The sequence below is a fragment of the Bos indicus x Bos taurus genome, chromosome 25, assembly GCF_003369695.1.
Source record: "Bos indicus x Bos taurus breed Angus x Brahman F1 hybrid chromosome 25, Bos_hybrid_MaternalHap_v2.0, whole genome shotgun sequence".
NCBI classification, from domain to species: domain Eukaryota; kingdom Metazoa; phylum Chordata; class Mammalia; order Artiodactyla; family Bovidae; genus Bos; species Bos indicus x Bos taurus.
This window is the reverse complement of record NC_040100.1, coordinates 39,483,830-39,511,684: the sequence shown is the minus strand read 5'-3', so window position 1 is coordinate 39,511,684 and position 27,855 is coordinate 39,483,830. Positions and strand designations below refer to the sequence as shown.

Below are 27,855 nucleotides of genomic sequence, written 5' to 3'. Positions count from 1 at the left end.
AGGGCCCCATGATGACGCAGGGAAATCCTGGACAGAGGGCCCCCAGTGGCACAAACGCGCTGGAGGACAGTCCTCTGAAGCTGGCATCCAGCACGTCTGGGACCAGCCCTGATCGGAGCTGCCCTTAGGATGCTTGACCTGAGGGGAGCGGTGGTAGCACCCTAGGGAAGGTGGGGGCCTCACCTTTGACCCGGACCTGGCGATGGTTCCCAGGTTGGACACCAGCTCCTCCCGGCTCATCCCGACGCCGGTGTCCTAGGAGACAGACAGGCTGAACACCAGGGCGTGTGTGCGGAGCGCCAGGCACAAGCGCACAAGACGGACCTGCTCATGGCCCGTGACATCACAACAGGGTTGTCAGGAAAGGCAGATTCCAGTCACACCAGCCAGGCCTTACTGGGGAAACCTCACCAGAGGACAGACTAACTTAGATACAGGGACAAAACCGAGTCCAGGAAGAGCTTCACAGCGTCACACGATTTGTGACAAAGGTTCCAAGACAAATCACTGCAGACGGGAAGAACAAACGGTGCCGAAACAAGCAGCAGCCACAGGCGGAGCAGCGCCCAGCCCATCTCCCTTACGCAGACACCATGTGATCAGAGGGCTGAGTGTAAGAGCCAAGGCTGCGAAACTTCTAAAAGAAAAGACAGGAGGAAATCGTTTATCTCTCTGGAACAGGTAGAGACTTCTTCAGTAGGTCACCAAAAGCATGAAACATAAAAGTGATAAACTGCATTTCACTAAGAACTTATGCTTTTCAAAAGCCATTACCTAAGAAAATAAAAAGGCAAGTCACCGACTAGGGAAAAATATTTGCAAAGTGTATCGGATATAGGACTTGAATCTAGAATATACAAAGAACTTACAATGCAATAAAATGACAAACAACCTGATTAAAAATGAGCAAAAATCTGAAAGGCATTTCACAAAGAAGATTCATGTGAATGACAAGCACCTTTAACCATTAGGGAAGTGAAGTTAAGTGAAGTAGCTCAGTCGTGTCCGACTCTGTGCAACTCCATGGACTATACCTGCCAGGCTCCTCATCCATGGGATTCTCCAGGCAAGAACACTGGAGGGGGTTGCCATTTCCTTCTCCAGGGGATCTTCCTGACCCAGGGATCGAATCAGGGTCTCCCACATTGCAGGCAGACGCTTTAACCTCTGAGCCACCAGGGTCCCCAACCATTAGGGAATGGCTCACTAAAATGCTCGCTCACTAAAATGGCTGAAATTAAAGACCAACAATGACGAGCATGTCAAGGACGTGCTGCCAGGAGGAACGCAAATGGGACACCTGCTTTTGGCAACGCTTGGCAGTTTCTTCTAAAGTTAAACAGACACTTTCCTTACAACCCAGCAGTCCTATTCCAAGGTATTTACCCAAAAGAAATGAAAACATGTGTCCACACAAAGACTGAAATATTCATGGCAGCTCGATCCCTATCATCTCCAGTGCTCACTGGAGAAGCTGGTGAAGAGACTGGTGAAGCTGTGATGCCTTCATACAGCAGAACACTTCTCAGTAACAGAAAGGAATAAACTACTGATCTGTCTGACCGCGTGGAGAACTCTCAAAACCACTGTGACAAGTGAAAAGTCAAACTCAAGAGACCACCTCCTGTGTAACTGTGTTTATGTGAGACCATAGAAAATAGAAAACCACAGCCGCAGAAAGCAGGCCAGTGCTGATGAGGGCTAGGAAGGCTGGGGAATGCTGGGTGACGACCCCAGTGATATGGTGGGCCCACGACTGTGTTAGCCTAAACTCCCTGAACACGTGAACCTGGGGGACCTGATCGTACATAAACATACTTCAATAAAGCTTCTTAAAACAGCAGCAGCGGCCGGCAAGAAAGGCACACACGCACAGAGCAGAGAGGAGCAGACAGAAGATCACAAACCAGCGGCTGTTCTGAGCGGCGGAGCCAGGCCTGCTGGGAAGGGGCCCACAGGGGTGGACGCCCCCCAGAGACGTGGGCAGCAGGGCCTAGAGCAGCTACCTCGGGAACGTGATGGCCCTCAGGGCCACCGCCTGATAAACCCCACTTCTGCCTTTCTAACTTTATGACCTTAAACTGTAATAGCACCAAAAGTATTGCTGTGTCTACAGTAAGACTGTTAATCCAAACAGCTGTGATTAAAATACAGTACCAGAGAACATACAAGAACATGCAATAAAAGTACGGTCAAAAATGTGAAGAGCACAGCTGACCCTTGAACAGCAGCAGCTGGATGCAGAACTGTGGGTACAGAGGAACCACAGAGGAAGACTCACAAACGTGGAGGAACCAGGTATTCAGAGGACAGACTATACGTTCTGTGTGGATCTTAGACTGTGAGGAGGGCCTCCCCTCTCAACCCAAGTGTTGTTCAAGGGTCACCTTACATAAAAAATACTATTTGGTTTAAAAATCTGTTAAGGGAATTCCTTGGTGGTCCAGTGGTTAGGACTCCACGGTCCCAATGCTGAGAGCCTGGGTTCAATCCCAGGGGAAGTAAGATCCCACAAGCCACGCAGAGTGGTCAAAAAAACTTTTTTAACCTGTTTGGATATATAGACAAACCCTATTAGACATATACTGAAATGTTAACAGTACTTATCTTTGAATGATGGGGCTCCTCTTCAAAGAGGGAACCCTCTTACACTGTTGATGGGAATGTAAATTGGTGCAGCCACTATGAAAAACAGTATGAAGGCTCCTCACAAAACTAAAAACAGGGTTCCCACATGATCCAGCAATCCCACTCCTGGGCATATATCCAGATACAACTCCAATTCACGAAGATACACACACCCCATGCTTACAGCAGCACTGTTCACAATAGTCAAGACCTGGAAATAAGCTAAATGTCCATCGATGGATGGATGGAAAAGATGTGGCGTGTGTGTCACACACACGATGGAGTGTGACTCAGCCAGAAAGAAGAATGAAACAATGCCATCTGTAGCAACACGGATGGACTGAGAGATTAGAGAAGGACGATTATCTTATAATATCACCAAGATGTGACTAAGACAAGACACAAATCTATGAAACAGTAACAGAATCAGACATAGGGAACAGACTTGCAGCTACCACAGGACAGGGCAGGTGGAGAAGGGAAGGACTGGGCGTTTGGGGTGAGCAGATGCAAACAGGAATATATAGGAGCAAACACCAAGGGCCTACTGTATACAGCACAGGGAACTATATTCAGTTCAAGGTGGTCAGCAGACCGCTGGGAGCCTAGAGACGTGACGGACAGGCAGCCCGTCTCCCGGCCCATCAGGGGAGGCACCTGGATTGTGATGGTGCCTCTGTCGGCGTCGGTCTGCAGGTGAATCTCCATGTCTGGCAGCGCTTGGCCTTCAGACACCAGCTTATGACGCAGCTTTTCCAAGGCGTCGCTCGCGTTGGAGATGAGCTCACGAATGAACACCTATGTAAATGGAGATGAGACCTGTCTGTTAGCAGCCTCTGCAGCAGTGTTACCGGCTGGGGGGAAGCGTTTAGCCAGATAAAGACTTCCCACCGTCCTCAAAGCCAGTTTCCCCAGAGCCCCCCGCAGGATGACTGGAGGTGGATCATGTTCCCCTGGCCCAGCTTTCTGTCACCTCTGACTCTACTGTTGCTTCCTCAGCATCAGCCTGGAGCTAGGAGTCTGTTACTGCCAACTTCAAGGGCCCGTAAGATGACTTCTTTCTCAACTCTTGCCCAGGGATGTCAAAATATCCTCAAAACATATTTTCTCTTCTCCGGGAAGGGCTCACCAGCTTCACTTAATCTAGTGGGTTGCCACAAACCAGACCTCCCACGTTCAGGAGAAAAGGGGGCCAGAGGCCCCACGACCGACCCGGGTGTGCACAGCTCTTCTCCTCTGAGAAAGCTCCACTCACAGTCAGACGCAGCACATGGGAGGGCTGACCTGGCCCCAAGAGAAGAAGCGGGATGTCACAGGGCCACCTGGGGATGGAGTTCAGCAGGACAAGACCTGGACATACTTCCTAGAAGGTCCTTTCATTTTGGAAAGCTGTGCTTTACCCCTCTCAAATTCTCTGCATTTTAGCAACAACCAGCGTGGAACAATGGTTCACCACGGCCTGTCAGCCTGGAGCAGCTTTGTCTCCTCACAAAGGCCCCGGGCGCTCCTTGCTGCTCTGCTCCACACAGGGGGGTCTTCTTCCTTCAGCCCCACAGACCGTGGCTGGTGAGGCCAGGTGACGAGGGAGGTGAATCCGGGGTCCAGAGCCCATGGGCAATACCCCAGAAATGGACCTCAGCAGGGCCCCACACCAACACCTGAGACTTTTGAATTAACAGCAAAATGCATTACTTCCCAGGTTCATTGTGGCTCAAAGAATTACCTGGATATATCTGTCCATAAACCCCAATGGATTTTAGTAAGAATACTCTCATTGGTAGCCGAGATCAGTACCTGTCCAAATTTAATGCCTTCTCACTGCTAATCCACTAGCTGGCATTTCCCCAGGACAGCACAGAAACAGTCTTGCGAACAGAACCAGCCAGCGCTGGGAGTGATTAGCAGGCACGCACCTCTTTTTCTGAGTATAGGGAACGGGCAACAATGTCTAGGAGCTTCTTCGTCTCAGCTTGGAACTCGTGTTTGGTAGCAGAACCTAGTAACGAACCACAGACACAACCAGGAAAGTTAACGTCTTTTTTCACAGGAGAACATGCTTTGCGACATTCAAAAAAATCTTTAAGATAAGGAGTTTTAAACATTTTTCAAAACAGTGAACAAAAGAAGAAAAAAAAAACCAAAAAACCCAAGCATCTGGGCTCAGACAAAAGAGCAGATCAAGGGTTCCCTTTCCCCGAGAAGCGCGGACAAGCCCACACCCACCCTCCTCCCCGGAGCCTGCAGTCCTCAGGTCACACTGCTTGGAAAACCTGTCGACCTGCCTCCACAACCAGACCTCGGATTCGATTCTTGAATGCGGTGGTTTCCAGATTAATCATTTAGAAAGCAAAGGAGAAAAACTCACTCCTCTTAACCCAAGCACTAAGTACTCTGTTGCTGTCTCATCTGAAAGCCAGAAACGGACCCGCGGCAGGACCGGCTCCGGAGCCTGCCCTCCACACGTCCCAGGAGTGCTGAGCTTCCGTCAGCTTGGTGATCATTAGCAGATGTGCAGGCGCCTACGCCAACTCCCGGTGACCACCAGAGGGCGCCAGACGCGCCAGGATGGAAGTCAGAAGCGCCAGGGAAGCCGGAAACGCAGGAGGCATTGTTTTGGGGACCCCTCCCTCCAACCAAGCCCTTCCTTCGTCTGAAGTGAGTGCGTGGTTCCCTCAAGCACTGCTTCTGCCTCAGTACCCCCTCGGGAGGCAGCAGACTCCGGGGCCCCGGGCCGCACGCCCCACCCTGCGCCACGCCTCACCCTGCACAGCCTCCAAGCTGCTGATGACCGAGTGCAGGGGCCCCGCCTCCGCCTGGTCCTCAGCAGCCTGGGAGCTGAACGGCCGTCCCACGTGGAAGCTCGAGGCCAGGCTTCGCGGGGGACCCCAGGACTGAGCTGGGGGCCTCCAGGGACACAGAACTGGTTTCCCTGAAAAGACAAACATGAGGAAGAATGAGAGTTAACAGGACATCAGGACAGAATACCCTGATTTGTTCACACCAAAGCAGGCTCCAGAGACCAGTGTCACCCTGGAGAAATCCGAAGTGACAAGCACTGCGCATCTAGCCAGTAGTCAGTGGGTAGTTTTGCCAACACCGCCCCACACGTGGCAAATACCAAGAACACAGAAAACTCGGGGCAGAACAGCAGGAATGGGGAGGTACCTTCTGACCCCACTTCCCACGTGCGCCCCCGATTTGGTGCATAAACCCACCAAACTCACATGTGTCTTCATGCTCACATCCCCTCCCAGAGCCAGAAATAATGACAGGCCAGCCTTCCTTACTGTGTAACTAACATGGAAAAAGGAGAAAAAATACTCCCTAAGAGGGAGTCAGATTTTTAGATGTGCATGTTCCAAAACTGTCCTGTCGTCTTCCAAAGAATCTTCATTGAGTCCTCTCCTGTCCACCAGAGTCTTTTAAATTAGTGTATTTACAGTCTGCAAACCAGGGCATGATCTCCTCTGCCTCATAACTAGGAATGGGATTCAGTGTCTCTCCAGTTACTTTTCAGTAACTTCCTGTTCAGCACAGTGGACCAAGGAACCACTGCGCGGGGAGAAGGAAAACCCGCCAACATGACACTGCAGCCCCGGCCCGGCGTGGCTGCCGGACACCACAGAAACACACAGCCCCTCCACCCAATGGGCAGGATGCAGCCAGTCCTCACCAGCACCCTGAAGACACTGGCCGGGGGCCGGCGCTGTGAGGAAGGGGCTCGCTGCCCGGCACTCTCAAGGCTCCGAACAGAGGACACTCCGTGTCAAAGTCTAGGCCACGACAAGCTGCAGCTGCCTGTTACACACTCCGCACATGTGGCAGTCAGGAAGGAATGATTTAGAAGTAACTCGGCTTTCAAAATCAACGTTATCAGCTTCCACATTCCTACAAGGTGTAAATATCTGCCTTCTCTTTAAGCTTATTTTTGGATTTACAGATAACACACTTTAGCCTTTACCTCTATGAGGAATATCTTTAAAACCACCCTAACTTAGAAAATAGTTTCCAGATAGTCTGAATATTTCATTCTCTGGCCTAGCTGCATTGTTCACATCATCCATACCTGTTCCCCCTAAAAAACTGGGGTATTTCTTCTGGAATTAAGTGGCATTTGGTTACAGCATTCAAGTCTGCACCAGCCCAGGCAGGGTTGCTGGGGTCCCTGTGGTTCCAGATGGTGCTGACGCAGGACGTACGACGCCAGCAGACTGTGTGACCCCACACTGCCTCCCCTCCCAGGGACAGCGCTCCTGGCTCCCCACAAAAGCTGGGGACCCTCTGCTTTAAAGTGAGAGGACTTCAGGCTGAAATCAGTGATGGATGCGAGACCGGACTGGGCCTCAGGATGCAGTCTGGACTCAGTTCTCCGTGGAGCATCGCCCTCCACGTACAAGCGCTTGGACCACTGGAATTGGGAGTGATGGGAGACCCCCGGAGGAAGACGGGAGGCAGCCCTGGAAGCACAGACTGGTTGTGTTCCTGACGCTTCCACATAAGTCCGAGGACACTGAAAGTATTTTAGAGATTCTTACATCGAACAACCGCTCCCTGTTCGGGGGCCTCAGGAAAGGGGGGAGGGAGAGAGAGAGAGAGAGAGAAGACAGTGTAAAGGACAGTGTGTGTGTGTGTGTGTGTGTGTGTGTGTCTGTGTGTCTGTGTGTCTGTGTGTGTCTGTGTGTGTCTGTGTGTCTGTGTAAAGGTCTGTGTGTGTGTGTGTGTATAAAGGACAGTGTGTGTCTGTGTGTGTATGCGTGTGTATGTGTGTATCTGTGTAAAGGACAGTGTGTGTGTAAACGGCTGTGTGTCTGTGTGTATGTGTGTGTCTGTGAAAAGGACAGTGTGTGTGTGTCTGTGTGTGTCTTGTGTCTGTGTGTGTCTGTGTAAAGGACAGTGTGTGTGTGTGTGTGTAAACAGCTGTGTGTGTGTCTGTATGTGTGTGTCTGTGAAAAGGACAGTGTGTGTGTGTCTGTGTGTGTCTTGTGTCTGTGTGTGTCTGTGTAAAGGACAGTGTGTGTGTGTGTGTGTAAACAGCTGTGTGTGTGTCTGTATGTGTGTGTCTGTGAAAAGGACAGTGTGTGTGTGTGTCTGTGTGTGTCTTGTGTCTGTGTGTGTCTGTGTAAAGGACAGTGTGTGTGTGTGTGTGTGTGTGTAAACGGCTGTGTCTGTGTGTCTGTATGTGTGTGTCTGTGAAAAGGACAGTGTGTGTGTGTGTCTGTTTGTGTGTGTGTAAATGACTGTGTGTGTGTGTGTGTGTGTGTGTGCGCGCGTGCCCCAGGGCACCCTCTTCCAGCAGGGGCTTGCGGGTGCGCTGGCCCTGGCCCGGCCTCCCCAGCCCCCGCCGCCCTCCCCGGCGCCCAGGGCCCTTGGCCTTCCTGGTGGTCCCCTGCCTGCACACTGTTCCATGCAACCCGTCCCGTCTCTTAAACTCAACACCTTCATCTGACACCAACTCCATCTCGATATTTCCAATTTCAGGGGAATCATTCCTGAACACAACCCCACCAACTCCATGGGCCTCAGGCTGGCCTTCCAGGCCCTCCACCAAGCAGCAGCCCAGACCTCCAGGGCGCACCCTTTCCTCCCGGCCCGCAGGCCTGCAGCCGCCCACCTTGGGGAAGGAGCCCTGACGGCAGCCCTGCCCCGCTTCCTGTCCTCAAAGGACCTGCTCAAAGGACCCTCGGTCCTTTTCTCATCATCTGCCTCTTGGTCCTGTCAGGAAAGAACAGGTCACATTCCCTCACACCCAGTTGTAAGCCATCTTTACCCCCAAAGAAACAGAAATCACACGAAACTGAACAATTCAGCGGATAACGGCGCCTCTCCTTTTCAGACCCCCAGGAACTACCTGTTTTAAACCTGCTCCCAGACTGGGGAAGGGGCTGTTGGATTATGACTGGCACATTTTATTTCCAGTCTTCTGTGCATAAATATTTTTATCAAGAACACATCTTAGGGCTTCCCTGGTGGCTCAGTGGTATAGAATCCACCTGCTAATGCAGGAGACATGGGTTTGATCCCTCGTCCAGGAAGATCCCACATACCGAGGGGCAACTAAGCATGTGTACAGCTACTCAGCCTGTGCTCCAGAGCCCAGGAGTCGTAACTACTGAGCCACGTGCCGCAAGTACTGAAGTCCACGCAGCCTAGAGCCCGTGCTCTGAAATGAGAAGCCACTGCAATGAGAAGCCCGCACATCACAACTAGAGTAGCCTCCGCGCTCCACAACTAGAGAAAAAGCCCCTGCAGCAACAAAGACCCAGCACAGCCAAAAATAAATAACATTTTAAAAAAGAACACATCTTAGTGACTGCTCTGTTTTAGTACATATAAAGCTGCTTATTCTTTTAATGAACAAATAATAATCCACTGTACTGAGTAAGTATTTAACTAGTGTTCAACTGATGGATGTTTAAACTGTTTCCTGTCTTGTGCTGTTGAAAATAATGCTCCAGGTGATCAAGAGTTATCTATTGCACATTTACCCTTCGTGGAAGAAAGGAGATACAGGGAAATATCCATGTTCCCACTCGTTTGTGCAAAAGCAACAGGAAGGATAAACCAGAAACTAATGAGATTGTGTATTCAATTCCTAAGGCTGTCATAACAAGGGACAGGGTGGCTTACAACCACAGAAACTTCATCTCTCCTGGTTCCAGAGGCCAGAAGTGCAAAACCAAGGTGCCGGCAGGGCCGAGTCCTCCGGGCCCCAAGGGACAGTCTGTGCACACCTCGCCCGGGTTCGTGGCTGCCTCACCCCCATCTCTGCCTCTGTCCTCACACAGCCTCTCTTCCCTGGGGGTCTCCTCTGTGTCCAAATTTCTCTCCTGAGTCACCAGTTATACTGGGTTTGGGGCTCAGTCTAACCCAGTATGACCTCATCATCTTATTAATCGACAAAGATCCTCTTTCCAAATAAGGTCACACTCACAGATGACGGTGTGCACACGTCTCTGGGGGCACACGATTTATACCACAAGAAACTGGGTACCCGGGGTGTTTGCTTCCTGGGGCTGTTGTGGCAGAGCACCCCAACGAGGCCACGGAAACAAAAGAAGTCTACCGCCTCCCAGCTCCGAAGGCTGGAGGAATAAAGCCCAAGTGCTGGCGGGGCTGCAGGGGGATACCTGCTCTACCCCCTCCCCAGCCTCGGGGGCCTCAGGGCACCTCAGCTTGAAGACGGCGGTGTCTTCCTCTGTTCGTGTCTGCCCCTGGGTTGGAATTCCCCTTTTTATAAGGACACTTCATATTGGATCAGGGCCCAGCCTAATGATATTTAACTGATTTCTGCAAAGACCCCATTTTCAAATAGGATCATGTTCACAAGTCCTGGGGTTAGAATTTCAGCATCTTTGGGGGAGTTGCAATTTGACCCGTAACAGATGGGTGGGAACAGAATGGAGAAAGGAAGGGTGGAGATGAGGGAGCAGAGCTGAGGGGAAATGACATTTCTGAGCATCCTTTTCCCTCCTGACTCAGAACCATGGTCATGTTTCACAAACCCAAAGAGTAAATAGTGAAGAGCAGCCAGAGTGTGTGGAGAACATAAAATGAAATGCAAACAGTAACAAGCACGCACAACTGTAAGATGAGTAACACAGCTGCCCTGAGAGAACCCACCTAAGTCACGTGGGGGTGGGGTTAAGGGCACAGAAACCCCCAACCCCGTGAAGCTGAAAACCCAAGTATGGCCCTCCAGTTGGCCCTCCAACACAACCACATCCACACTCGTGGGTTCCACCCAGCTGCAGACTGTGCAGTACTGCAGTACCTACTTAGCGGGCAAAAACCACAAATAAGGGGACCTCGCAGTTCAAACTGGGCTCTTCAAGGGTTAAGCGTACACTATAAAGCTGGGCTCAGAAAGGACAGCGTGGATCACTGCAGCAGCAGCAGCAGACCAAGCACGTGAGCACAAGTCAAGGGCAGGGAGGCCAGGCTGAACCTGTTACGCTGCAGGCGGAGGCACCAGTGTAGCGTAGACATAAACGTCAAGGTGCATACAAGTGTGTGACAACACACACACGTGCACCTGCTGAGTCTGTCCAGGGACAGGCCCAGAGGCAGCAGCGCCCCGCAGCAGTGAGCGCGCCTCGCGCCGAGGGGAGCGGCCGGCCTGGACCTGCTCCCAGGAGGTGCTGCAGCCTGGGCAGACAGGCGGGCGGCCGCCCTCCCCGGCACTAGACCTCTAGTGTGCAAATGCCTTTCGCCCACAGAAGGAACTGAGGCCCCTGGAGAACACGCTGGATGAGCCGGGAATGCCTGGGGTGCCAGAGGTGGTGATGGGACACGCCAGGAGGGCACAGGCTCCCGGTGCTGAAACCCAGGACAACCTGGGCAGACAACAGTGACAGGGGTGGACTGTCAGCAGGCGAACAAAGCAGACGCAAGTCCACGCCGGCAGGAACAGCCGGTAAGCGGAGGAGAAGCCCTCTTCCTGACAGCAGTAAGAGGGGCCGTGGAAGCAGACGACTGCCACCAGGCGAGCGACAGGTGCAGACGGCTGAGGGGCGGTCACTGCGAACAGAACATCTGCAGAATCTCAGAGTTCCCGCCCCGCCCTGGCTTCGAAGACAGAAATGGTACTTTACGGTGCAGTAAGTGGCAGATCGGCTTTAACTGAGCGACCACAGTCGTCATTAGCATCAGGAAGGAGATGTGTCCACACACGGCAACTCCTGGTGGCGCGAGAGGGCACAGCCTGACTTCTGTCGTGTTCTCACCAAAACCCACCTCAGGCTAATCAAGAAAACACCAAACTCCAATAGAAGGAAACCCTCTAAAGTAACGGGCCAGTACTCTTCAAAAGTGCCACGATCCTGAAGGAACAACACAGGCTGAAGAGACACAAGTACACAGTATGGAGGGTCCTGGGCCAGCAAAGGACATGGATGGGAAACCAGCAAAAGCCCAGTGAGACGGGCACATGGCTGAGTAGCTCCGTATCCATGTTATTTCAGTTTCCAATACTTACACCACGGCCATCAAAGACACTAATATTAGGGGAAATGAGGGGAAGACTGAGTACTATTTCTATATCATCTCTGTAAAGTACAAAATATTTCAAAATAAAAAATATTTCAAAATGCTACTGCCAAGATGACGTTGTTATGAAACTTTTGGATCTTTGCTTATTAGTCAGGTAAAAATTTTACTGTAGTTTTTCTATTTCTCTCCTGTTACATTTCTCTTATGAGTAAGACTGAACATCTATTCATATTTTAAATATTTTCTATTTCCTTTTTCATTAATGGACTGTTGATACCCTCTGATCATTTTCTACTACATTTTTCCTTATTGATTTGTAAGAACTGTTTATATATTAAGGGAATTAATCTTTTTGTTTGAAAAGGACTTCCTTGTTCCACGATTACATTTCCCATGTCTTATTTTTCCTATTCCTTTTGTTTTCCACTTAATATTCAGAATATTTTTGAGTATTTAATATGTTGTTTATGACTGGAATAATATAAATCCTCAGAGTTGAGAAAAGGGAAAAAAGAAAAAAAGCAACCCATATTTTCAACCAGGATTTTAAGACTTTCCGTTATATTCCAAGATTATAGTACTATCAAGAGCAGGTCTGATTTCAGGTGAACTGAACTTTCTTCAGGTTTTTCCAGTGGTCATGTATGGATGTGAGAGTTGGACTATAAAGAAAGCTGAGTGCTGAAGAATTGATGCTTTTGAACTGTGGTGTTGGAGAAGACTCTTGAGAGTCCCTTGGACTGCAAGGAGATCCAACCAGTCCATCTTAAAGGAGATCAGTCCTGGGTGTTCATCGGAAGGAAGGATGCTGAAGCTCCAATACTTTGGCCAGCTGATGCGAAGAGCTGACTCATTTGAAAAGACCCTGATGCTGGGAAAGATTGAAGGTGGGAGGAGAAGGGGACGACACAGGATGAGATGGTTGGATGGCGTCACCGACTTGATGGGCATTAGTTTGAGTAAACTCCGGGAGCTGGAGATGGACAGGGAGCTGCAGTCCATGGGGTCACAAAGAGTCAGACATGACTGAGCGACTGAACTGAACTGAACTTTCTACAGTGATTTTAAGAACAAACCAACAGCGCAATGAGCCTGCCCAAACCAGATACAAACACTCTCTCTGTCCTCACGCTCCCCCTACACCCTAAGGGAAAAAGCACAAACCTCAGTGTCAGGCTACAGCATATTCATCTGTTTGGTGGTTTGGGATCACGGGATGGGAAGCACAGACAGTCTGAATCTGACACACACATCTGCCAGTGCTCACGCTGCTTCCTCTACCTGCCATTTCTTTCCACCTGAACTGCTTCAGGACCCAGTGTGAGGCCCTCTCTTTCATCAGGCCTCCCTCCCAGTACACAATAATCTCTCCCTACTATAAATCAGAGCACTTATTTCCCATGCCACTAATTTAAAACTTGTTACAAGCCAGTTTGTGTAATTTCTTCTATCAACTTTTTCTTAATATATAACATCTCACCGAATTAGGGCAGGAACAAGCTTATATTGCTTAGTGTCAAACTCTCTGAAGGCAAGAACATCCATATTCCTCTATACGCCAAAGCATCAGATGCAGAAGAATTTTTTTTAAGTCTTGAAACTTTTTATCAACAAAAACATGACTACAGTCAAGCAGAAGCACATTCAATCAGCCAACAGATGGCGGCAGTGATCCTGCAAGGCCATTCCAACTAGTAAGCAGCAACTGAAAACGCGCCTGCCAGGAGGGGCTCACGAAGGAAGGCACGTGAGGTATGTTCTTTGGCTTTGTTTTAAAAAACCCATCTTTCTTATACGTCAGCCATAGTTCTCACTATGGTTTTGCTTCATAATGGCATCTAAGTTACATACTTTAGATACACGCACACTATTTAAAGCTGTGAGAAATGCACTGATCGTTTTTCTGGAATTACATCTCCCCAAATCTCCCACTTTCTCAAGTGTGATGTGGATAAGAGCAATTTCACTTTTGTCTTTACTACATGGAGTGCCACTTCCTGTATGGCTGACGTGTATCCTATCAACCAAACCGGTGGATAACAACCACGAACTTAGGAACAAGAAGACTACAGAGGGCCCTGGAGAGTCAACAAAGCAGGGGATTCTGGACAGTCAAAGGTAAGAGCACAGAATAAGCACAGGTTCAACAAAGGGTGGCTAAAACTCTAAGAGAAAACACACACGACGTGTACTTTTCTGGCCTAAAGAACCAGAGGAGAGATTTGGAAAACCACAGAATATGGAAAGTGAAGGGAGGAAATCCCAGAAAGAGGGAGCCTCCAATTTGGGGAATGATAATTCTAAGTCTCTGGCTGATCTCCTGTCCAAACCGCAAGCAGTCCAGTTAAGGAAAAACGAGTCAAACACTGCCTAAGAGAAAATGTTAGCAGCTGGGGCCAACCAGGTTAATATCCACCTTTAAAACAATAACTACCCTTCAGAGGAATATAACAGAATCCAGAAATTCCACAAGGTAACATCCACAATGTCCAGGATGCAATAAATAAAAAGTTACTCAGCAAACACAGAAACAGAAAAATGTAATCCCTGTTCAAGAGAAGTGTCAGTCAATGAAGACTGGTGGACACAGGTTTAATTTTTATTTTTTATTTTTTTGGACATGGGTTTCAAAACAGCCGTAATAAACCCACTCCAGTAATCTTGCCTGGAAAACACCATGGACAGAGAAGCCTGGCAGGCTACAGTCCATGAGATCACCAGAGTCAGACACGATTTAGCGACTAAACCATCCACCACTACAAAGTGAATATATGCCTAAAGATAATGTGTGAAAAGGATATTTGCCATATACTAACTAGTTTTTTGGTGGGAGGGTGGGAGTCAAGGAAGACTTGGGGTTATTTTTTCATCAACTTCCATTTTATACTTATTTATAATGGCCTTTATTTTTACTAATACTGTAAAACTATGAAAATGAATAAAATACTAAAAGTTTCATATATATATAAAAAAACAGCCATTATAATACTATGTGTCATAAAGCAAACTATGCTCAAAATAAAAGATGAGAAATTTCAGAGACATAAACTATAAAAGAAAAACCAAGCAGAAATCCTACATATAGAAAATATCATATCTGAAACTTAAAAATTAACTAGGAGGTTTAACAACCAAATGGAAACAACAGAGGAAAGTCTATGAACTTGAAAATAAATTGACAGAAATTATTCAAGGTGAAATAGATTACAAATAAATGAACAGGGTCTCAGACATATGTGGGACAACAGAAAGGAGTTTAACATTTGGAATCCCAGAAGGAGAGGAGAAAGAGAATAGAGCAGGAAAAAATATCTGATGAAATAATAACTGGAAAATTTCTCCAAACTTGGTCAAAGACAAATTTACAGAATCAAAAATTCAATGAACCACTAGCAAGATAATATCAAAGAAAGACACCTGGGCACATTGTAATCAGACTGTTGAAAACAAAATAAATAGAGAAAATCTTGGCAGCAACTAGAAAAAACCCAGACATTATTTGGGGAAACAATAATTTGAATGACAGCTAACTTTTCAACAGAAATAATGGAGGCTGAAGGCCAATGGTACAGCATCTGGTCATAAATAGCAGACCTGAACTAAAGCAGTGCTACAGTCCTTCAGGCTGGATGTAAATGCTACGAGACGGAAACCTGGATCCTCAAACAAGAATGCAGAACGTCAGAAATAGTAACCTAGGTAAACACTAAAGAATTTTCCTCTAGTTTCTTTAAAATACATACAAAAATTAAAACATTGTTTTACCAATGTTTAAAGCTAAAATGAAAATAAATTAAAAGCATATAATATATACAAAAATTAAAACACTATTTTACCAAAGTTTAAACCAAAAATTAAAAACACGGTCTTGTGGGGTTTATAACATACGTACATGCAGTGCATATAACAAATGTAACATAAAGGATGGGGTGGAAGGAAGAAATGCACCTATACTGTTGCAGGGTTTTCACAGTCTATACAGTGCATTACAATACTAATTCTAAACAGACTACGAGAAGCTATGGAGAAACATTACACTGTCCAGAGTGACCCAAAAAATGACACAAAGAGGTATAGCTAAAAAAGCATTAGTAAACCAAGATGGAATCCTAAAAAATATTTACTTGATCCAAAAGACTACAGGAAAGGTAGAAGAGAGGGGTAAATGAGAAGGGACAAATAACAACAAGAGAGATAAGCCTGACTATTAGCAATAAATACATTTTAAGTCAATGGACTAAACACTCCAATTACAAGGCAAAGATTGTCAGAACTGATAGAGCAAGACCTAATTATACACTGTTCACAAAATAACTGGCTACAATGCAGGAGACGCAGGTTCGATTCCTGGGTTGGGAAGATGCCCTGGAGAAGGAAATGGCAACCCACTCCAGTATTCTTGCCTGGGAAATCTCATGGACAGAGAAGCCTGGCGGGCTACAGTCCACTGGGTCACAGAGGTGGGTAAGACTTAGTGATTAAACTACCACCACAAAACAATCACTTAAAATAGAAAATACAGGGACTCCCCTGGTGGTCCATGGTGGTCCAAGACTACATGCTTCCACTGCAGAGAGTGCGGGGGTCATCCTTGGGTGGGATCCCACATGCTGTACGGTGTATTCGTTTTCCTTTTGGAAAGGAAATAAATGAAAAAAAAAAAAAGAAATGCTAGGTAAAAATATGGATAAAAAAGGTGGGCATGGCCACGTTAGATCAGACACAGTAGACTGCAAAATAGAAAGTATTACCAGGGGAAAAAAAAGACTGTATCAGAATGATAAAAGCTGCAGTTCACAGCAAGATCCTTTATGACCCACCCACAGTAATGGAAATAAAAACAAAAATAAACAAATGGGATCTAATTAAACTTACAAGCTTTTGCACAACGAAGAAAACTATAAGCAAGGTGAAAAGACAGCCTTCAGAATGGGAGAAAACAATAGCAAACGAAACAACTGACAAAGAATTAATCCTCAAAATACACAAGCAGCTGAGCTGTGGTGTTGGAGAAGACTCTTGAGAGTCCCTGGACTGCAAGGAGATCCAACCAGTCCATGCTAAAGGAAATCAACCCTGAATATTCATTGGAAGGACTGATGCTGAAGCTGAAACTCCAATACTTTGGCCACCTGATGCGAAGACCTGACTCATTGGAAAAGACCCTGATGCTGGGAAAGACTGAAGGCAGAAGAAGGAGACGACAGAGGATGAGATGGTGGGATGGCATCATCGACTCGATGGACATGAGTTTGAGTAAACTCTGGGAGTTGGTGATGGACAGGGAAGTCTGGCGTGCTGCAAAGTGGGGTGCATGAGAGTCGGACACGACTGAGCGACTGAACTGATACTGATACATGCAGCTCAATACCAGAAAAACAAACAACCCAATCAAAAAGTGGGCAAAAGAACAGATATTTCTCTAAAAACGAGGTGGATGAAACTGGAGCCTATTATACAGAGTGAAGTCAGAAAGAGAAACACAAATATTGTATATTAACAAACATATATGGAATTTAGAAAGATGGTAATGATGATCCTACATGCAGTGCAGCAAAAGAGACACAGATGTAAAAAACAGGCTTTTGGACTCTGGGAGAAGGCGAGGACGGGATGATTTGAAAGAACAGCACTGAAACATGTATGTTACCATGTAAAATAGATGCCCAGCGCAAGCTCGATGCATGAAGCAGGGCACCCAAAGCCGGTGCTCTGGGACAACCCAGTGGGATGGGATGGGGAGGGAGCCGGGAGGGGTGTTCAGGGGGGTGTACAGGGGGGACACATGTATACCCGTGGCTTATTCCTGTTGATATATGGCAAAAAGCATCACAATATTGTAAAGTAATTATCTTCCAATTAAATAAATTCTAAAGAGATGTAGTTCATCAGGAAAACTTAAACATGAACATATTTGCCTAATAACACCTTCAAATAAATGAAATCAAAACTAAAAGAATCAAAAGAAAAAACACAAATGCACAATTATAGCTGGAGATTCTGACACCTGGCTCAATAAATGACAGAACTAGAGCGAAAAAACCAATCAAGACACAGATCATCCGCGGTACAACATGAAACACTTTGCTTGATGGATATTCATCCAGTACTGTATACGTAGCAAGTGCAAAATACAGTTCTTGAAAACATTCTTTTCCTGCACACATGGTCTATTCACTGAGAAAGACCATAAAGTGGGCCAGAGTCTCAATAAATTTTAGAAGGAACGAAATCATACAGAGTAAGCTCTCTAAATACAACAGAATTAATTTAGAATCAATAATAATAAAATATCGGGCTTCCCTGCTGGCTCAGGGGTAAAGAATCCACCTGCCAATGCAGGAGACACGGGTTCAATCCCTGATCTGGGAGGATCCCACAATGCCACGGAGCAATTAAGGCTGTGCCCCACAACTGCTGAGCCTGTGCTCCAGAGCCAGAGAACAGCCACGCCTGAGCCCACGTGCTGCAGCTACCGAAGCCTGCGCACTCGAGAGCCCAAAACAAGAGAAGCCCACCCACCACAACTAGAAGAGCCCCTGCTCCCCGTAACCAGAGAAAAGCCTGAGCAGCAACACAGACCCAGCAAGGCCAAAAATAAAAGTCTGTGTGTGTGTGTATATCGGAGAAGGCGATGGAACCCCACTCCAGCACTCTTGCCTGGAGAATCCCATGGACGGAGGAGCCTGGTGGGCTGCAGTCCATGGGGTCGCTAAGAGTCAGATACGACTGAGCGACTTCACTTTCACTTTTCACCTTCACGCATTGGAGAAAGAAATGGCAACCCACTCCAGTGTTCTTGCGTGGAGAATCCCAGGGACAGGGGAGCCTGGTGGGCTGCTGTCTATGGGGTAGCATAGAGTCGGACATGACTGAAGTGACTTAGCAGCAGCAGCAGCATATATATGTATAAAATAAAATACCTAGGAAACCTCAATTATCTGGAAATTAACACATTCTAAATGATCCATGGGTCAAAGAAGAAATTACAAGGGAAATTAGGTAAAATTTAATACTTAATGATAATGAAAATACAATATATTAAAAGTTGTGGGATACACCTAGAGAAGCATGTAGCAGGGAACTTACAGCTTTAAGTGCTTATGTTAGAAAAGAGGCTTAAAACGGACGGCCTGAGGTATTACCTTAAAGCACAACAACAAAGAAGAAGTACAAAATTAAACCCAAACACAGAAGAAAGGAGCAAACGACAAAGAGCAGAAATCAATATAGTAGAAAACAGACAAGTGATAGAGAAAATGAACAAAGCCAAAGTTGATTCTGGACAAAGATCAACAGGAGATAAGCTCCTCGCTAGACTGATGCAGAAAGAAGAGAATACCAATCATAAACAACAGGAGTGAAGGGTACTGTCACAAATTCTACAGAAGCCCTGAATTTCTACTGAATTCTCTCAGTTACGAGGAAGAAATAACACCAGTCTTACACAAAGTTTCAGAAAACAGAACAAGGAACTGCTTCTCTTCAATTTTTGAGGATATCAAAATCTGACAAAGACATCACATAGACACACACACCATAATAATACACCAATACCCCTCATGGACACAGACATGGAGGTCCTTAATAAAATATAAGCAAGGAAAACCCATTAATACATAAAAATGATACATCATGACCAAGCAGGTTTATCTCAAAGATGCAAGGCTGGTTTGATACTGCAGGTTCAGTTCTAGACGACTACAATAAAGCAACTACCGGGATAAAGTCACTCAAATTTGGGGGTCTCCTAGTGCATATAAAAGCTATGTTCACACTATACTGTGGTCTGTTAAGTGTGCAACAGCATTACGTCTAAAAACACAAGGTACAGGCCTTAATTGAAAAATGTTTTATTGCTAAAAAATGCTAACCATCATCTGAGACTCCAGCAAGTCCCAATCTCTTTGCTGGTGGAGGTCTTGCTCTGCCGTCGGTGGGTGCTGACTGATGAGGGTGGTGGGTGCTGAAAGCTGGAGTGCCTGTGGCGATTTCTCAACCTCTCCCTTTCACAAAGGGTTCTCTGTAGTACGTGATGCTATTGATAGCATTTTGCCACACTTTATACAGGTTGTGGTTTGTGGTACCCTAAAACGATTACAAGAGCAAAACATCAAAAATCACAGATCACTGTAACAAATATAAAAATAACGAAAAGGTCTGAAATACCGGGAGACACAGACATGAAGCAAGCAAATGCTATCGGAAAGCAGCGCTGACAGACTCGTTCAGCGCAGGGCTGCCTCAGATCCGCAATCTGTAGAAAACGCAATCATCTGTGAAATGCAACCAAGCAGAGCGCTGTAAAGTGAAGCAGGCCTGTAAACAGTCAATCAATATAATTAACTCTACTACACAAAACAATAATGCAGCAAAAGAAATGGTAGTGACGGGCTTGGGATAAAGGAGCGACCGAGAGCACAGCTGTAAGGGCGGCATCTGCAGAGGCAGCGACCTCCGCCCGCAGAAAGGGGCACATTGCGCGCAGGCCAAGACTCTCTGAACCTTTCATTTTTCAAAAGAAATCAGAAACTCAAATATCCATGTCAAATCTGACTTTAAACGCTTGCATTTACTTTTTTAAAATGTTCGAACCAAACAAAACTGTTTTATAACCAGAATTAGCCTGTGATGGCTAGTTTGCAGCTCTTTGCTAATCTGGAAAATGAAATCCATGAGAAAGTTTACCAAGAGAGAGAAAAATAAAAGCTGCAAATAAGAGGCTTCTGGGATTTCCCTTGAGGTCCAGTAGCTAAGACTCTGCACTCCCAACGCAGGGGGCCCGGGTTCAATCCCTGGTCAGGGAACTAGATCCCACATGCTGCAACTAAAGACCCCGCACGCCACAAGGAAAAGCAAAGCTCCCACGTGCTACAACTAAGAACTGGCAAAGCCAAGTAAAAGAAATAAAAAGAAATATTAAAAAAAGAAGATGCTGATGGAAAAAAGGTGCTGACAGACTTGCTCATCCATTTCCATTTGGTAGAAATTAGGGAACGACTCTCATAGAAAAAGCAGATATCTTTAAAGGGCCAGACAGTAAATATTTTAGGAGTTTTGAGTCCCGTTGCTCAACTCTGCTGCTGCAGCAGGAGACTGGTCACAGATAACACATGAAAGAATGGGTATATCCATGCTCTGATCTAACTTTATTTACAAAAATAGTACGTCTAGTTTGACCCACGCACCTTCATTCACAGAACACTGAGATAATTCATAAAGGAAAAGACTGGTATTTAACAAAGTTAAAATTAAAAACTTCTGTTCATCAGAACAAACAAAAAACTCCATCTCCCTCTGAAAAACAAACATCCAGCCGAGAGTGAAATGGTGAGCTACAAACTAGGAGAATACATTTGCAACAACTGACAAAGAGTATTATTGATAAAAGATTAGCACCCATAAATAATACATATGTGAAAGTGTTAGTTGCTTAGTCATGTCTGACTCCTTGCGACCCCGTGAATTGTATAGCCTGCCAGTCTCCTCTGTCCATGGGGATCCTCCAGGCAAGAATACTGGAGTGGGTTGCCCTTCCCTTCTCCAGGGAATCTTCCCGACCCAGTGATTGAACCTGGGTCTTTCACATTACAGGTAGATTCTTTACAATCAAGAAGAAAAAGATAGGAGCAAAAAAACATGAAATATAAACAGCATTTCACAGAAAAGGAAATATGGCCAATAAACCATAAAAAAAAAACTTTATTAGCAATCCATTAAAAGGCAGTTAAAATCGCAACTGAAATATCATTTCATAACCATCAAACTGACAAACATTTAAAACATCTGGAAATGCCACGCTCTGGTGAGGATACAGCACAGCTGATGGAATGTAAATCCAGATTCACTCTGAAGAAGTCAAGTGTGGAGTGAAAACACAGGCCCTAAATGCAGCAGCTCCAATGAGTCACGCACCCTATGGAAACGCACAAGGACACGTCTCCAGAAGCCCTGCACGAGCAGTAGCCCCATGCCTGTGCCAAGCACGGAGGAACCAGAGGCAGCACGTTCACGTGAGGGAATCTTCTAGAACGTGCCACGGGCGGATCTTACAGACAACACCTGGAGCACACCAAACGATCCGACAGTACACATGCTTCCGGCAGGAATCACACCTAAAGAAATGAAGGCACAGTAACACAACCGAGTAAGCAGGTGACGCACATTACCCGATAAAGCTACGAAAATGACGCGGACCCAAGACAGTCACAGCAGAATATACCCAGTGTGATTTCAACAAACTGTGTGTATGTATGTGCAGCTACATATACACACATATGCAGAAATGAAAAGCAAGGGGATAAGATCCAGAATATTCAAGTCAGCGGTCACCTCTGGGGGAGAGAGAAGGGGACATACCAGGGAGGGCGCACAGTGCCCTTGAGGGAAGGTGGCATCTGTTCCTGAGGTGGGCAATGGGGATTCCTTTATGCCGCTTTTAGAAACGGCACAGATGTATTACATGCATTCCTTTTTAGATGGCATGCATTTCACCAAAAGAAGGAAGGACGGGAGGGAGGTGGGAAGGATGTGGGAAGGAGGAAAGAGGAGAGGGAGGGACGCAGACAGACTTTGGGGTGGGGAGCTAACCACCAGCTGCCACCCTGCTGGGTCACTCTGGACTTGCAAACAGAGATGCACACGAGCCTCTGGAAACCGGCCTAAGCAGAGCAGCTCCCCACGGCTCAGCCTGTGGGATGTAACGTGGCCAGGGGCCAGCTCTGCCTGAAGCCTGGGAGGGCAGGATAAGCCTTCGGTGTAGCTCGGCCTGCAGGTGGGAAGTGGAGGAGCTGCAGGAAAGGGAATCTGGCAGGCCCCGAACAGCCCAATCAATACTTCCTGAGTGAAGGCCCCCGCTTTGGCATTTTGCTCTACTTCAAACCATGGTTAAGCTTCACCAGCTCAGATGACAGGAAGTCCGCAGAGCTACTACTTTTTCAGACTGTACTTCTGGTCACCCTGTGGGGACAGTATCAGCAGCTTGAGGACAGTGGAAGGTGATCTGGCCACATCGGTCAAGATTACAAACCTTCTAATCTGGCAAGTCCATTTTGGGACTTTATTCTGTGGATACAGCCAAACCTGAATATAAAGAGAGATGAAAGGCCATATACTATAGCAAATTCCTGGGAACCACCTAAATGTCCACCAACGGAAGGCTCATACACGATGGTGCCTCCTGACACGGGCACACTACTATAATGTGGCTATTAAAAAAAAAAAAAAAAAGACTGAGGAAACTATGTACTGATACAGAATGCTCTCCAGCATCTATTAAGTGATAGCAGAACATGGAGAAGTGCATAACCCGGCAGAAGAAAAATGTATACCTGCACATGTGCTGTGTGTGCTAAGCCGCGTTAGCCGTGCCTGACTCTTTGCAACCCTATGGACTGTAGCCCACCAGGCTCCCCTGTCCATAGGATTCTCCAGGCAAGAACACAGGAGTGGGCTGCCACGCCTTTCCAAGCAATCTTCCTGACCCAGGGATCCAACTGCATCTCTTACGTCTCCTGAACTGGCTGGCAGGGGCTCCTTTACCACTAGTGCCGCCTGGGAAGCCTACTCTATGCATCTAACACTGGCAGGATAGACGAAGGATACACAAACAATGAATAATTGTGATGACCTATCAAGAGGGAAACGAAGGAGAGGGGGACAAAACTGAGAGCGAGATTTCTCAAGCAGTATTTTTCCAATCAAATATTTAATTACTCAAAACAGTAAACTAAAAAAATATGGCTATCACAAAAGGGCTAGCCCCTTCCCAAGTGTCAATGTCGGGGTCATGAGAAGGTCCCTAAAAGACATACCAGATGAGACTCCGGGGTAGGGGTCCCCCCAGGAGTCAGGGGCCAATGACCAGGCAGAGTGTCAGCAGTAAAGGATTAGCAAATACATTATAATATACATATAATGGATACTCGGAAACACAGAACAGTGAGGCAGCCTGGGTCGATGTACTAAGAGAACACCTGGTCCAGAATGTGGGCTACATTTGTTACCATGGTGATTAAACACACTATGTGTGTGTATTTCTTCTCATAAGCCAAGCGTGTCTCCGTGAGGACACCCCAGAAACGGGCTGAGGGGGCTGCTCTCAGGAGAGGAACTGGTGGCTGAGGGTAGAAGCTGAAGAGATATGCTTTTCACTGCACACTCCTCTGTATCTTTTGAATTGTGCTATGTGTATCAATACCTATTTACAAAAATAACCTATTCACAACATTCTTTATAAAAAGTACCCAATCACAAAAAACATTAAAAAGAAGTTACTAGAGACATAAAACACATTTATAAAGGGATATAAAAAGTTTGGGGAAATGTCCTTGAATAGTAAAAGTTAAGTATTTAAATACTTACTTTTTTTGCCGATTCTCTAAATTCAGTTCAGTTCAGCTCACTCGCTCAGTCGTGTCCGACTCTTTGCGACCCCATGAATTGCAGCACGCCAGGCCTCCCTGTCCATCACCAACTCCCGGAGTTCACTCAGACTCACGTCCATCAAGTCAGTGATGCTATCCAGCCATCTCATTCTCTGTCGTCCCCTTCTCCTCCTGCCCCCAATCCCTCCCAGCATCAGAGTCTTTTCCAATGAGTCAACTCTTCTCATGAGGTGGCCAAAGTACTGGAGTTTCAGCTTTAGCATCATTCCTTCCAAAGAAATCCCAGGGCTGATCTCATTCAGATTGGACTGGTTGGATCTCCTTGCAGTCCAAGGGACTCTCAAGAGTCTTCTCCAACACCACGGTTCAAAAGCATCAATTCTTCGGCGCTCAGCCTTCTTCACAGTCCAACTCTCACATCCATACATGACCACAGGAAAAACCATAGCCTTGACTAGACGAACCTTTGTTGGCAAGTAATGTCTCTGCTTTTGAATATGCTATCTAGGTTGGTCTATTTTTAAAAACATGATCCCAGTGAAAAGTCAAACAGGATTTTTTTCACTATTTAAGCAAATTCTAAAATTCATATGGAAAAATAAAAGTGCTCATACAGCCAGGACATTTTTGAAAAACATGAGGAAATATTATAAAATATTAAAACACATTAAAGCTACAGTATTAATTTCTCCCCTCACTTATTGTATCAGAACAAATTCTAGATGAACTATAAAAGTGAAAATAAAAGCTAAAAGTACTAGAAGTAATTAGAAGAAATATTTGAAATAGCTTTGGGCTTCCCGGGAGGCTCAGCGGTAAAGAATCTGCCTGGCAATGCAGGAGATGCAGGGTCAATCCCTGGGTCAGGAAGATCCCCTGGAGAAGGAAATGGCAACCCCTCCAGTATTCTTGCCTGGAAGCTTCCATGGACAGAGGAGCCTGGCAGGCTATAGTCCATATGGTCACAAAGAGTCAGACGCGACTAAGCATGCACGCAAGCAAAATAACTTTATTGAGATATTACTCACCCACCTAAAGTGCACAATTCAATGACTTTTAGTATACTTAAAAAACCATCATCACTATAATTATCACCCCAGAAAGAAACTCCAAGCCTATCGGCAGTCACTCCCCGTCCTCCATGCCCCCAGCTCCTGGCAACCACTTTCCACCTCTGTGGATTTGCCTACTGTGGACAGTTCACATAAATGGAATCATACCATACATGGTCTTTTGTCTGTGGCTTCTGTCACTGAATGTGATTATCTTCAAGGTTCAACCACGCCGTAGGGCATAGCACACGTCACTCATTTTTATGGCTGAATAGTATCAATTATATGGATAGGCTACGTGATGTTTACCTCATCAGCTGATGAGCAATTGTGCCATTTCTGCTTTTTGGCTATTATAAACAATGTTGCTATAAGTGCTGGTGTACAAGTTTCACTTTTTAAATTCTCTTGGGTGTACACCCAGAAGTGGCATTGCTAGTCAAAGGATAATCCTATGTTTAATCATTTGAGGGACGGCAAGATGGTTGGTTTTCCAAGCGCTGCACCATTTTACACTCCTGCCAGCAGTGGGTGAAGTTTCCCATTCCTGCACATCGGTGTCAGCGCTTGTTCCTGCCGTGCCTTTATCACAGCCACACGGTGAGTGTGACGTGCCACCTCATGCACAGGGACCTGCATTTCCCTACCGAACGACTAATGATGCTGATCACTTGAGATTGTTCCTTAATGACTTGAGAGCAAGGAAATTTGTCTAAATAAGACACACAGCCCAAGAACAAGACACAGAGCCCACACATTTATGGACAACGTGAAAATTAAGGTCAACAGAGTAGACCTTAAAAGGTGGTAAAAAAAATTTTTGACTGTGTGAGGTGATGGATGTTAACTAAGTATGGCGATTATTTTGTACATACAAATATCAAATCATTATGTTGTACAACTAAAACTAATATAGCAATTATATGATTATATGTCAATCATACAACAGAAAAAAATACAAAATTTTAATGAATAAACAAAATCAATTAGCAATAACCACACTTTAAAAAAATTTAAGTCAGTGGGCAAACACACTAGAGACAAAAAAGTCTGAAACAATGGCAGAGGGCTAGTTTTCTTAATAAAACAAGAGCACTGACAGATCTACAAGGAGAAGGCCAAGTGCAAGAGAAGAATGGCAATTCACAGAAGAGAGAAACATCAACAGCTCTGAATCATAGAGAAGGATGCATTACCACACTCGTAACTAAAAAACTGTCTCTTCAAACAAGATAGAAGACTTCCCTGGTGGTCCAGTGGTTACGAATCCACCTGCCAATGCAAGGGACGCGGGTGTGATCCCGGGAGGGATACGCCATGGGGCAACTAAGGTGGCACGCTGCAACTCCGGAAGCCCGCGATCCACAAGAGAAGCCAGCGCACTGAGACGCCTGCACACACCTCAAGAGGAACCCGCGCTCCACAGCTCAAGAAAAGCCTGAACACAGCAATGAAGATGCGGCACGGCCAAAACGAAACACTTTTTTTTTAAATAAGTAAAACCAGTAACATTTTCACTATCAGACTGACAAACATTTATAAAGTACTGCTGTGCTGGCACTGGTGAAGGGTAAAAAACTGTTGGCAGTGACTTAAAAAAAAAAAAAGGAATGAAGATAGCAAACAACCTAAAGGTCCATCAGGAGAGGGTTAAGTGAAGAAAAAGAAATGCAAAAAGGCAAAATGGATGTCTGAGGAGGCCTTACAAATAGCTGTGAAAAGAAGAGAAGTGAAAGGCAAAGGAGCAAAGGAAAGATACACCCATCTGAATGCAGAGTTCCAAAGAATAGCAAGGAGAGATAAGAAAGCCTTCCTCAGTGATCAATGCAAAGAAATAGAGGAAAACAACAGAATGGGAAAGACTAGAGATTCTCTTCAAGAAAATGAGATACCAAGGGAATATTTCATGCAAAGATGGGCTCAATAAGGGACAGAAAGGGTACAGACTTAACAGAAGCAGAAGATATTAAGGACAGGTGACAAGAATACACAGAAGAACTGTACAAAAAAGATCTTCATGACCCAGATAATCACGATGGTGTGATCACTCACCTAGAGCCAGACATCCTGGAATGCGAAGTCAAGTGGGCCTTAGGAAGCATCACTACGAACAAAGCTAGTGGAGGTGATGGAATTCCAGTTGAGCTATTTCAAATCCTAAAAGATGACGCTGTGAAAGTGCTGCACTCAATATGCCAGCAAATTGGAAAACTCAGCAGTGACCACAGGACTGGAAAATGTCAGTTTTCATTCCAATCCCAAAGAAAGGCAATGCCAAAGATGCTCAAACTACTGCACAATTGCACTCATCTCACACGCTAGCTAAGTAATGCTCTAAATTCTCCAAGCCAGGCTTCAACAGTATGAGAACCTTGAACTTCCAGATCTTCAACCTGGATTCAGAAAAGGCAGAGAAACCAGATATCAAATTGCCAAAACCTGTTGGATCATCGAAAACGCAAAAGAATTCCAGAAAAACATCTATTTCTGCTTTATTGACTATGCCAAAGCCTTTGACTACATCACAACAAACTGTGGAAAATTCTTCAAGAGACGGAAATACCAGACCACCTGACCTGTCTCCTGAGAAATCTGTATGCAGGTCAGGAAGCAACAGTTAGAACTGGACATGGAACAACACACTGGTTCCAAATCAGGAAAGGAGTACATCAACAATGTATATTGTCACCCTGCTTATTTAACTTCTATGCAGAGTAATTATGAGAAACGCAGGGCTGGAAGAAGCACAAGCTGGAATCAAGATTGCCGGGAGAAATATCAATAACCTCAGATACGCAGAT

The 27,855-nt window shown here is 46.0% G+C and overlaps 1 protein-coding gene across 1 annotated transcript in view; it reads right to left on the bottom strand.

Annotated features, from left to right (window-relative positions):
• Nucleotides 1-27,855, bottom strand: part of TRAP1 (TNF receptor associated protein 1) — a 49,191-nt gene that overhangs the window by 13,773 nt on the left and 7,563 nt on the right. Inside the window, exons 2-5 of the mRNA XM_027527818.1 lie at nt 5,390-5,557; nt 4,542-4,624; nt 3,286-3,426; nt 184-255 (exon numbers count right to left, since the gene is read on the bottom strand). Of these exons, the coding sequence (XP_027383619.1) occupies nt 184-255; nt 3,286-3,426; nt 4,542-4,624; nt 5,390-5,557 (464 nt within the window). The remainder of the gene's footprint in view (nt 1-183; nt 256-3,285; nt 3,427-4,541; nt 4,625-5,389; nt 5,558-27,855) is intronic.